Source organism: Danio rerio, chromosome 5, assembly GCF_049306965.1.
Source record: "Danio rerio strain Tuebingen ecotype United States chromosome 5, GRCz12tu, whole genome shotgun sequence".
Classification (NCBI taxonomy): domain Eukaryota; kingdom Metazoa; phylum Chordata; class Actinopteri; order Cypriniformes; family Danionidae; genus Danio; species Danio rerio.
This window is the reverse complement of record NC_133180.1, coordinates 1416722-1430000: the sequence shown is the minus strand read 5'-3', so window position 1 is coordinate 1430000 and position 13279 is coordinate 1416722. Positions and strand designations below refer to the sequence as shown.

General features: G+C 40.4%; 1 protein-coding gene across 2 annotated transcripts in view; it reads left to right on the top strand.

Moving 5' to 3' along the window:
- Nucleotides 1–13279, top strand: part of fubp3 (far upstream element (FUSE) binding protein 3) — a 62430-nt gene that overhangs the window by 30781 nt on the left and 18370 nt on the right. For both annotated transcript variants that reach the window (NM_001007776.1, XM_073950309.1), the window contains 2 exon segments: nucleotides 731–832; nucleotides 11270–11372. In NM_001007776.1, the coding sequence (NP_001007777.1) occupies nucleotides 731–832; nucleotides 11270–11372 (205 nt within the window).

Below are 13279 nucleotides of genomic sequence, written 5' to 3'. Positions count from 1 at the left end.
TTTTCATCTGCACTCTGCAAAATGAAAATAAATATAAGTGTAACATGAAAGATACCTGCACTGTAAAACCCAACAGTCAACTTTATCAATTGAAATGAGTGTAGTTAACTCAAAATTGACTGAAAGTTAATTCTACTCATTTGAAAAGAGTTTTGAACTCAGTGTTGAAGATAATGAGGTAATTAAACACGTCATTACTTCAACTTAAATAGAGGAAGTTCACAGTACTCGTATAGCAGCCTACTATCAAGTAGTAGCCGGCAGCTAGCTCTCTGCAACTCTCACATGGTCGCCCACTGAAGCTAAGCAGGGCTGCGCCCGGTCAGTACCTGGATGGGAGACCACATGGGAACACTAGGTTGCTGCCGGAAGTGGTGTTAGTGAGGACAGCAGGGGGCGCTCAACCTGCGGTCGAAGGACATCCTTGGATTTTTAACGACCACAGAGAGTCAGGACCTTAGTTTAACATCTCATCTGAAAGACGGTGCTCACTGAGCAGTGTAGAGCCCCCGTCACTATACTGGGGCATTAGGACCAACACAGACCACCTGCTGACCTCACTAACACCACTTCCGGCAGCAGCCTAGCTTTCCCATGTGTTTTCCCATCCAGGTTCTGACCGGGCGCAGCTTCAGTGGGCAACCATGTGAGAGATGCAGAGAGCGAGCTGCCAGCAATATGATGTATATGCATGCAAATATGGAATTGACGCATTGTGTGTGTGTTCCAGCAAGCGCGAGAGCTGGTGGTGGAGATCATCCGGGAAAAGGATCAGGGAGATTTCAGGAGCGGACGCAGTGATTTCGGTTCCAGACTCGGCAGCAGCATTGACGTAAGAGCGCAGGCTAAAGCTAATGTGTTTAAGTTTTGTCATTTTATTGTGCGTTTATTAATATTATTAGTAGTAGTAATATTCTGTGCTAAGTTCACAGCAGGAATATAATTTTAAAAGGAGTATAAGCCTACATAGTTTTTTTATTTTATTTTTTTTTTACTACTTCCGGCCATTTTTATCTTTATAACACCCAGGTAATATATTGGTGGCTATCAATAATGAGTGTCATCATCATCAGGCCAATTTCTTTAAGCCGGTAAATAATGTATTGTTTACACTGGTTGAACCACTACACACACTTTTTGTGCCACTTTTTTATAATTTTTCTGATATTCTTGTAACGTTGCAGATTTAAGCAACACATTTTTAAAAACTGCATCTCTTAGTCAAAAAGCTAATGGTAAACCGATATATCGGCTCATGTTTTTTTGCTTTTTATTACTGGATCCACAGTTTTTCTTAATGATCAAACTGTATTAAAGGTTGTTGTTGTTATTTTATTATTTATTTATTTTTATTATATATATTAAGGGTGGAGCCGAACCCGAATACGGTATTCAGAAAGACACGAATAGCGTGTTTTTACGAATACTTATTTCGAACAAATACTTGAAAAATTATTTGTATTCGGGAGCAAGAAAAGCATTATATCAAAAAGCTGCGTTTCCTCCTGAGACCGCAGTGCGTGAGTGCGTGAGTGCGTGAGTGAGTGAGTGAGTGAGAGAGAGAGAGGCTCAGTCGGAGGGCGGGGCGGAGGTAAAAGGTCTCTGGCACAGGCTTCTCCACAGCAGCAGACAGAGAAGGCTCGGCTGAGCGAAAAAAAATACTTTACTGCATCACTATTTTTGTTAAATAGATTTTTGTACTTTAATTGGGTTCCAGATGCAGTTTATAAACTTGTAGCGGAGTTTGTTCGGGATTTTCCCTGACGCTGCACTTTTGAAGTTTGCAATCGGGTGCTCTCTGTTTGCGCAACGTTAGCTCTGTTAGCGCGGTAATTCAGACAATAGACTGTTGACAGAGTAACGTTAACGTTCGTTTATAAAGGTTAAAATGATGCTTTTGCAGTTGTGTCGAATAGTATGCACTTTTGGGAGTTATATGGTACGTCTACATTACTGTCTTTTGCAGACAGCAAGATATATGCTATAGGCTAGTTAACCTTAGCATAGCTTCCCGTCACTTTTTATTAACTTGAAACTCCTCAAATACATTTGGGCACCCGAATAGAAAAAGAGTGAGAGTGCTGCTGAGCCATTTCTTGGTCCTCCACCAGTAAAAAAAATAAAACTTCATGTTCTGTGTGGAAGCATTTTACAGTCAGTGGAGCTGCAGATAAAACAAAGTGACACTGTATAATGTGTGCAAAAGTGAAATCAGCAGAGATATTAAACATCTGTCAACATCTTCTATCCATAATCATGTATTCATTTCTTTTCGGCTTAGTCCCTTTATCAATCTGGGGTTGCCACGGTGGACTGAACCACCAATTTATCCAGCATATGTTTTACGCAGTGGCTGCCCTTCCAGCTGCTACCCAGCACTGGGAAACATCCATACACTCTCTTTCACACACATACAATAGGGACAATTTTGCTTACCCAATTCACCTGTATTGCATGTGTTTGGACTGTGGTGGAAACCGGAGCACCCGGAGGAAACCCACGCCAACATGGGGAGAACCCAGTCAGGGCTCGAACCAGCAACCTTCTTGCTGTGAGGCGACAGTGGTACTCACTGTGCCACTGCGCAACCTTCTATGTAATGTATTATCACATGCACTAAAAGCATCCTCTCCTGATACTGTCTGTGAACCCCCCACAAGCATCAATCCCCTCAATCAGCACAGCTATGTTCTGCTAAATCCTCCACAAGCACCAAACCATCAACACAGCCACATTCTGCACCAGCAAGTCAGTTTCAAACATAAAAAAGTAAAAAAAAGTTTTGTGGCAGGCAGATGACAATAGCAGGGCTGTATCTTTTAGTATTATATAGAATTCTTTTGTTCTGCCAGATCTCCCGGGCAGGGTTTTATTTATATTTATTTAGTTAATTTTAGTTTTTGGAATTCTGTGCATTGGAAAGAAGTTCTTTCAGAAGAAGAACAGTTTTTTGAAGTATTATTTGTTTTTATTCTGTCTATTCAGTGTCCTTCAACAAGAACGGTGGTGGTGGGGTTCATAATATTCACAATGGTATTTTATTAGTTGTTGGTTTAACCATGGATGAGATAATGGCTTCTATGTTATTTTCTTTTCAATGATATTTCTTATCACATGTTCAAAAACAACAACCATTAAAGCTGCAAGCAGCGATGATAGGGACCTCGCACCCGGGCTCACCGCCGCCCGGTGGCCTCAGGATGACAGAGAACAGCGAACAACCTTAATTTAAGCCGATATATATAAAGAACCTGAGAAAATCACAGATTTATGCCGAACTTCCTCCTGTCAGCAGGTGGCGCTATAACTGTGACTCAAGATTGTTATGTAGATGCCTTCAGTAAAGGAATCTTATCAACCATGTAAATTTTCAGGCAGATCGAATATTGTTTGGCTGAGTTATAAGCCAAACTTCTGGTTGCCAGCAGGTGGCGCTATGACTGTGACTCATTATTGTTTTGTAGATGTCTTCAGGAGTGGATTTTAATTAACCATGTGAAGTTTCAAGCTGTTCAGACACTGTCTGGCTGAGTTATAAGCCAAACTACCTTCTGCCAGCAGGTGGGGCTATGACAGATTCAATATTGGCATGTAGATGTCTTCAGGAGAGGAATTTAATAAACCGTTAAGTTTCAGGCTGATTGGACATTGTGTGGCTGAGTTATAAGCAAAACTTCCTTCTGTCAGTAGGTGGCGCTAGGACTGACTCAATATTGGCACGTATATGTGTTCAGGAGATAAATTTAATCAACCATGTGAAGTTTCAGGCAGATCGGACATTGTGTAGTTAAGTTATAAGGACTTCCTGTTTCATGGCGAAGCGTTGAGGTTTGTCATGCCGCCACGGACACGCCCCTCTGCGAAAACTCTAGATCTTCACATTATATCATCGCTAGAGCTTTCAGATGACACAACCCAAATTTGGTGCTGATACGAAAAAATTTGTGGAAGGAGTTTATTACTCTGTAAATCATGTCATTTTCTGTGGCCAGCAGGTGGCGCTATAACTGTATCTGGATATTGGCATGTAAACGTGTTCAGGTCAGGACTGTTATTAAACGTGTGAATTTTGAGGCAGATCGGATAATGCATGCCTGAGTTATAATGACTTTCGGTTTTGTGGCGAATCGTCAAAGTTTGCGAGGCCGCCGTGGACACGCCCATCGACAAAAACTCTAAAGCTTCGCAATTTAACATCGCCAAGGCCTTTAGATGACAAAACCTAATTTTGGTGTTGATCGGATAAAATGCCTAGGAGGAGTTCGTTAAGATACAACGCCTGGAAATGTCAAAAATGGCACTTATACGCCGTAGGAAGTTAAAAATATCCGACTTCCTGTTGGGTTTGAGATATGGCTCCAAGAGACTTTTTCGTATGTTTTGCCATGTTTGAGGTGTGTGACAGTTTTCGTGCATGTGCGTGATTCGTAGATCGGGGGCTCGTCCGTTTAATTTGTTTAGGTGGCGCTGTCGAGTCATTTTGCCACGCCCACTTCAATATTGTTATGTAGATGTGTTCAGGAGAGGACTTTTAACAACCATGTTAAGTTTCAGGCAGATCGGACATTGTGTGGTTGAGTTATAAGGACTTCCTGTTCCTTGGCGAAGCGTTGAGGCTTGTCATGCCGCCACGGACACGCCCCTCTCCGAAAACTCTAGATCTTCACAATACATCATTGCTAGAGTTTTTAGATAACACCACTCAAATTTGGTGCTGATACGATAAAATTTGTGGGAGTTAGTTTGGTACAGTGTAAATCATGTCATTTCCTGTGGCCAGCAGGTGGCGCTATAACTGTCTCTGGATATTGGCATGTAAACGTGTTCAGGTCAGGACTCTTATCAAGCGTGTGAATTTTGAGGCAGATCGGATAATGCATGCCTGAGTTATAATGACTTCCTGTTTTGTGGCGAATCGTCAAAGTTTGTGAGGCAGCCACGGACACGCCCATCGACGAAAACTCTAAAGCTTCGCAATTTAACATCGCCAAGGCCTTTAGATGACAAAACTTAATTTTGGCGTCGATCGGATAAAATCCCTAGGAGGAGTTCGTTAAAATACAACGCCTGGAAATGGCAAAAATGCCACTTTTTCGCCGCAGGAAGTGAAAAATATCCGACTTCCTGTTGGGTTTGAGATATGGCTCCAAGAGACTTTTTCGTATGTTTTGGTGTGTTTGAGGTGTGTGCCAATTTTCGTGCGTGTGTGTGATTCGTGGATCGGGGGCACGTCCGTTTAATTTTTCTAGGTGGCGCTGTCGAGTCATTTTGCCACGCCCACTTCCGAAGCCCATAACAAACGTAAATTTTCGCCACTTCTGAGGCGTGTGCAAAGTTTCGTGAGTTTTCGGGCATGTTTAGCCCCTCAAAACCGCGATTCATTCCGCGGAAGAAGAAGAAGAAGAAGGATAATAATAAACGGAGCAATTCCAATAGGGCCTTGCACCGTTCGGTGCTCGGTCCCTAAATATTGCATATCTATAATTTATATAATGGGTATAATTAAACAAGACTTTCACTATAACGTAAATTAGAAGTGTAATAGAAAAAATATATATTTTTGCGCCATTTTGAATTTTACTCGAATACAAATACAAATACAATTAAAGCTGCAAGCAGCGATGAAAGGGACCTCGCACCCGGGCTCACCGCCGCCCGTTGGCCTCAGGATGACAGAGAACAGCGAACAATATTAATTTAAGCCGATTTATATAAAGAACCTGAGAAAATCACTTATTCATGCCAAACTTTTTCTTGTCAGCAGGTGGCGTTATGACTCTGTCTCAAGATTTGCATGTAGATGCCTTCAGTAGAGGAATCTTATCAACCATGTGAATTTTCAGCCAGATCGGACATTGTTTGGCTGAGTTATATGTAATTTCCTGTTGCCAGCAGGTGGCGCTATAACTGTGACTCGCTATTGGCATGTAGATGTCTTCAGGAGAGGATTTTAATCAACCATGTTAATTTTCAGGCTGGTCAGACTTTGTGTGGCTGAGTTATAAGCCAAACTATCTTCTGCCAGCAGGTGGCGCTATAACTGTGACTCAATATTGCAATGTAGATGTCTTCAGGAGAGGAATTTAATCAACCATGTGAAGTTTCAGGCAGATCAGAAATCGTGTGGCTGAGTTATAAGCCAAAATACCTTCTACCAGCAGGTGGCGCTATGACAGACTCATTATAATTATGTAGATGTGCTTAGGATAGGACTTTCATCAACCATGTGAAGTTTCACGCAGATCGGACATTGTGTGGTTGAGTTACAAGCCAAACTACCTTCTGCCAGCAGGTGGCGCTATGACAGGCTCAATATTGTTATGTGGATGTGTTCAGGAGATGAATATGATCAACCTTGTGAAGTTTCAGGCAGATCGCACATTGTGTGGTTGAGTTATAAGCATTTCCTGTTCCATGGCGAAGCGTTGAGGTTTGTCATGCCGCCACGGACACGCCCCTCTGCAAAATCTCTAGATCTTTACAATATGTCATTGCTAGAGCTTTCAAATAACATCACTCAAATTTGGTGCTAATATAATAAAGTTTGCGGAAGGAGTATATTACAATGTAAAACATGTCATTTCCTGTGGCCAGCAGGTGGCGCTATAACTCTATCTGGATATCAGCATATAAATGTATTCAGGTCAGGACTGTTATCAAATGTGTGAATTTTTTAGGCAGATCGGATAATGCATGCCTGAGTTATAACGACTTCCTGTTTTGTGGCGAATCGTCAAAGTTTGCGAGGCCGCCACGGACACGCCCATCGATGAAAACTCAAAAGCTTCGCAATTTAACATCGCCAAGGCCTTTAGATGACAAAACCAAATTTTGGTGTTGATAAGATAAAATCCCTAGGAGGAGTTCGTTAAAATACAACGCCTGGAAAAGGCAAAAATGCCACTTTTTCGCCACAGGAAGTTAAAAATAACCGACTTCCTGTTGGGTTTGAGATATGGCTCCAAGAGACTTTTTCGTATGTTTTGGCATGTTTGAGGTGTGTGCCAATTTTCGTGCATGTGCGTGATTCGTGGATCGGGGGCTCGTCCGATTAGTTTTTGTAGGTGGCGCTGTCGAGTCATTTTGCCACGCCCACTTCAATATTGTTATGAAGATGTGTTCGGGAGAGTACTTTTATCAACCTTGTGAAGTTTCAGGCAGATTGGACATTGTGTGGTTGAGTTATAAGGACTTCCTGTTCCATGGCGAAGCGTTGAGGTTTGTCATGCCGCCACGGACACGCCCCTCTGCAAAAACTCTAGATCTTCACAATATATCATCGCTAGAGCTTTCAGATAACACCACTCAAATTTGGTGCTGATACGATAAAATTTGTGGGAGGAGTTAGTCACACCGTAAAACATGCCATTTCCTGTGGCCAGCAGGTGGCGCTATAACTGTATCTGGATATCAGCATATAAATGTATTCAGGTCCGGACTGTTATCAAATGTGTGAATTTTGAGGCAGATCAGATAATGCATGCCTGAGTTATAACGACTTCCTGTTTTGTGGCGAATCGTCAAAGTTTGCGAGGCCGCCACGGACACGCCCATCGACGAAAACTCTAAAGCTTCGCAATTTAACATCGCCAAGGCCTTTAGATGACAAAACCCAATTTTGGTGTCGATCGGATAAAATCCCTAGGAGGAGTTTGTTAAAATACAACGCCTGGAAATGGCAAAAACTCCACTTTTTCGCCGCAGGAAGTCAAAAATATCCGACTTCCTGTTGGGTTTGAGATATGGCTCCAAGAGACTTTTTCGTATGTTTTGGCATGTTTGAGGTGTGTGCCAATTTTCGTGCATGTGCGTGATTCATGGATCGGGGGCTCGTCCGTTTAATTTTTCTAGGTGGCGCTGTCGAGTCATTTTGCCACGCCCACTTCCGAAACCCATAAAACCCAGCCATTTACACCGTGTTTGGTGTGTGTGCAAATTTTCGTGAGTTTTCGGGCATGTTTAGACCCTCAAAAGTGCCCCGATTGGGGGCGGAATAATAATAATAATAATAATAATAATAATAATAAAAAACGGAGCAATTCCAATAGGGCCTACGCACCGTTTCGGTGCTCGGTCCCTAATTAAAGCTGCAAGCAGCGATGATAGGGACCTCGCACCCAGGCTCACCGCCGCCCGGTAGCCTCAGGATAACAGAGAACAGCGAACAATATTAATTTCAGCCGATATATATAAAGAACCTGAGAAAAATCACAGATTTATGCAAAACTTCCTCCTGTCAGCAGGTGGCGCTATAACTGTGACTCAAGATCGGCATGTAGATGTCTTTAGGAGAGGCATCTCATCTAACCTGTGAATTTTCAGGCAGATCGGACATTGTTTGGCTGAGTTATAAGCCAAACTACCTTCTGCTATCAGGTGGCGCTATGACTGTGACTCAATATTGTTATGTGAGTGTGTTCAGGGGAGGACTTTTATCAACCATGTGAAGTTTCAGGCTGATCGGACTTTGTGTGGTTGAGTTATGAGGACTTCCTGTTCCATGGCGAAGCGTTGAGGTTTGTCATGCTGCCACAGACACGCCCTTCTGTGAAAATTTCAGACCCTAACAAAATGTAATTGCTAGAACTTTCAGATAACAACCAACCAAACTTGGAGCTGATACGAAAAATTTTGTGGGAGGAGTTTATTACTCTGTAAATCATGACATTTCTTGTGGCCAGCAGGTGGCGCTGTAACTGTATCTGGATATTGGCATGTAAATGTGTTCAGGTCAGGACTCTTATTAAACATGTGAATTTTGAGGCAGATTAGATAATGCATGCCTGAGTTATAATGACTTCCGATTTTGTGGCGAATCGTCAAAGTTTGCGAGGCCGCCACGGACACGCCCATTGACAAAAACTCTAAAGCTTCACAATTTAACATCGCCAAGGCCTTTAGATGACAAAACCTAATTTTGGTGTCGATCAGATAAAATCCCTAGGAGGAGTTCGTTAAAATACAACGCCTGGAAATGGCAAAAATGCCACTTATTTGCCGCAGGAAGTTAAAAATATCCGACTTCTTGTTGGGTTTGAGATATGGCTCCAAGAGACTTTTTCGTATGTTTTGGCATGTTTGAGGTGTGTGCCAATTTTCATGCATGTGCGTGATTCGTAGATCAGGGGCTCGTCCGTTTAATTTTTATAGGTGGCGCTGTCGAGTCATTTTGCCACGCCCACTTCACTATTGTTATGGGGATGTGTTCGGGAAAGGACTTTTATCAAGCATGTGAAGTTTTAGGCTGATCGGACTTGGTGTGGTTGAGTTATAAGGACTTCCTGTTCCATGGCGAAGCGTTGAGGTTTGTCATGCCGCCACAGACACGCCCCTCTGCGAAAACTCTAGATCTTCACAATATATCATCGCTAGAGCTTTCAGATAACACCACTCAAATTTGGTGCTGGTACAATAAAGTTTGTGGGAGGAGTTTGTCACACTGTAAAACATGTCATTTCCTGTGGCCAGCAGGTGGTGCTATAACTGTATCTGGATAGTGGCATGTAAACGTGTTCAGGTCAGGACGCTTATCAAGCGTGTGAATTTTGAGGCAGATCGGATAATGTATCACTGAGTTATAATGACTTCCTGTTTTGTGGCGAATCGTCAAAGTTTGCGAAGCCGCCACGGACACACCCATCGACGAAAACTCTAAAGCTTCGCAATTTAACATCGCCAAGGCCTTTAGATGACAAAACCTAATTTTGGTGTTGATCGGATAAAATCCCTAGGAGGAGTTCGTTAAAATACAACGCCTGGAAATGGCAAAAATGCCACTTTTTCGCTGCAGGAAGTTAAAAATATCTGACTTCCTGTTGGATTTGAGATATGGCTCCAAGAGACTTTTTCGTATGTTTTGGCATGTTTGAGGTGTGTGCCAATTTTCGTGCATGTGCGTGATTCGTGGATCGGGGGCTCGTCCGTTTAATTTTTCTAGGTGGCGCTGTCGAGTCATTTTGCCACGCCCACTTCCGAGACCCATAATAAACGTAAATTTTCGCCACTTCTGAGGCGTGTGCAAAGTTCCGTGAGTTTTCGGGCATGTTTAGCCCCTCAAAATCGCGATTCATTCCGGAAAAGAATAATAATAATAATAATAATAATAATAAACGGAGCAATTCCAATAGGGCCTTGCACCGTTCGGTGCTCGGTCCCTAAATACTTTTCCCCCTCAACAAATACAAATACCGGCTGCTCCGCACATCCCTAATATATATATATATATATATATACATATATATATATATATATATATATATATATATATATATATATATATATATATATATATATATATATATATATATATATAAATGACAAGTACAATTACTAAACTTTTGTAACACTTTCATCAGTTTTACCATAATTATTGGTTGACCCGATATATCGGTTTATTTCTTTATTTGAATTCATGCTCCTCCAAATATGTTCTTGTTTGGTGAAGATAACTTTTTTGTATATTTAAGCAATATGCTTTTTAAAACTGACAATGCCTCATCATTTTGCCTTAATATTTAACAGTAAACCGATATATCGGCCCATATTTGATTTTTTTTTTTTTTTTTGTCTTTTTGTTATTGAATCCACAGTTTTTCTTAATAGTCAAACTGTATTGGAGGCTGATTTTTATTTTATTTTTTATTTACAAATGACATGTACAACTTCCAAACTTTTATAACACTTATTTTGAATTCATGCTTCTGTGAATATATTTACTTGTTTGGCCAAGATAACTTTATTGTATATTTAAGCAACACACTTTTTAAAACTTCTCATTATTTTGCCCTAATAGTTAATGGTAAACCGATACATCGGCCCATTTTTGTTTTTATTATTAGGTCCACTGTAAAACACAGGGTTTTTTTTTATATATAAAATTGTACCATTTCTGAACATCTATGATACTTAAATCATGCTTAATGGGCCAAAACGTAATTTAAAGTTAAAAAAACTTTAATTTTACAGTAATAGTTAGTGGTTTTTATATATTTTGTTTTTAATTATCACTTTTATAAATAGGTTTTGTCTGGTTGACCAACTTTTAATTCAAACTTTTAATTAGTGATTTAATTGATTTAAAATTATAAATTTTTTTTGGAAACGTTATAGATATTTTTATTACTTTGTCATTTTAGTAAACAAAGTTAAACTAAAGTGAGAAGTATTTCCACAGCAGCTAGCTGAGAGTTATTGTTTGTGTTATTCTGAGTAGCAGTAGAGGTGTTTGTTAGCTAATATCGCTGTTATATATACACACACACACACACAGGTGGCAGTGCCCAGGTTTGCGGTCGGGATCGTCATCGGCCGAAATGGAGAAATGATCAAGAAGATCCAGAACGACGCCGGCGTAAGGATCCAGTTCAAACCAGGTCAGAGTCACATCAGAGCACTAGCATCACATTTATGCTGATTCAGGTGTGGTTTTTGTATGTGGGCGAGTAACTGTGTGTGTGTGTGTGTGTGTGTGTTTGTACCTGCTTGTGTGTTTTTATACCTGTGTGTGTGTGCGCGATCATCTGTGTGTTTGTATGGCTTGTGTGAGTTTGTGTGTTTGTGTGTGTACACGTGTTTTTGTTTGTATACCTGTGTGTTTGTACCTGTTTGTGTGTGTTTTGTATGGATGTGTGCTTATAAGTGTGTCTGTGCATGTGTGTGTGTTTACGCGTGTGCGGGAGCATCATTTTGTGTGTTTGTATAAATGTTTTTTGCATACCTCTGTGAATACCTGTGTGCACGTCTGTGCACCTGTGTGTGCTCGTACATGTGTGTGTTTACCTGTGTGCACACGTCTGTCTGTGTGTGTTTGTATACCTGTTTGTGCATACCTTTGTGTGTGTGTGTGTGTGAGTACACACGTGTCTGTGTGTCTGTCTGTCTGTCTATCTGTGTGTTTGCATACCTGTGCAAATGACTGTTTTTGTTTTTACCCATGTGTGTGTGTGCGCTCGTGTGTCTGTTTGCTCGTGTGTCTGTGTGTTTTGTGTACCTGAGCGTATACACCTGTACGAGTGTATACTTGTGTGTGCAGCGGATGATCAGATCTCCTCAGACTGTGAGTCGTGCAGGATCACTGCAGCGTTAAGGAGTTTACCAGAGGATTAATCTGCTGTTCTCTCGCATGTTTACACTGTTTACTCTACTCCTCATGAATATTCATGCAGCTCCGCTCTTCTTCTGTAGCACCTGTTGACTTTATTCACCTGCTGCGTTACAAATGCTGGTCAGATTTTAATGCTGTAAAGTAGTACAGTGCTGAATTTGATATAATAATCAGTATAAACAACAAATAAATGTGTAAGCATGTGTGGAATATTGTTTTTTTACATTATAATATGTGAAACTTTGAATTTGTTTGTAGTAGTTAATGTATAATCAATTCTTTTAATGGTAATTAATCAAAATTAAATGCATTTTATTTAATTGTAAAATAGTTAAACATTTTTGTATTTAATGCTTTTAAAATTACTTTTATTTATATTTTAATAATCTACACTGATTGTTCAATTTTAAATGTTGTTTATTGTATTTAATTGTCATTTTTTTCAGTGTAATGAAATGCACCTGCATTCATTTTCTGCACCCGGATGGAAAATGCATCGATATTTTCCCATTTGAATGTCATTATTTATTCATTTTAGCATCAATAAATAATAAGTCATCAGAAAGCAATTAGCTAGACAATTGCGGTGCCGTGTAGCTGAATTAAAGTCTGCTCTGATGGCTGTAAGTTGTGCTTAGTTTAGAGAAGTGGCTTTAATTATCCGAGGATGAAATGTACATCATGCTTAAATGAGGCATAATTCATTTAACTGTATTTTATTGCATTTAATTAAAGCAGTGTTAACTTTGTAAACTCTTTGTGAAGTAAAATAAAACTGATACTAATTCAGACACTTAAAATGAGCAGAGATGTGTGGTTTGGGGTAAATGCTCATATTTGTCACTCATTCTTTTAGATTGGATTAGATTGAACTTTATTGTCATTACACATGTACAAGTACAAGGCAACGAAATGCAGTTTCATCTAACCAGGTGGTGACCAACTTAACTGATGGTAAACGGTAAACTGTAACCAACTTGACTGATGGTAACAAAATTGACTGATAGTAACTGAGTAGACGGTAACAGAGTTGACAGATGATAACAGAGTAGATGGTAACTGACTTGACCATAACCAAATCGACTAATGGTTACGGAGTAGGCATAACCGGCTTGACGATAACAGAGTTGACTGATGGTAATAGAGTAGACTGCAACTAAGTTGACGGTAACCAAG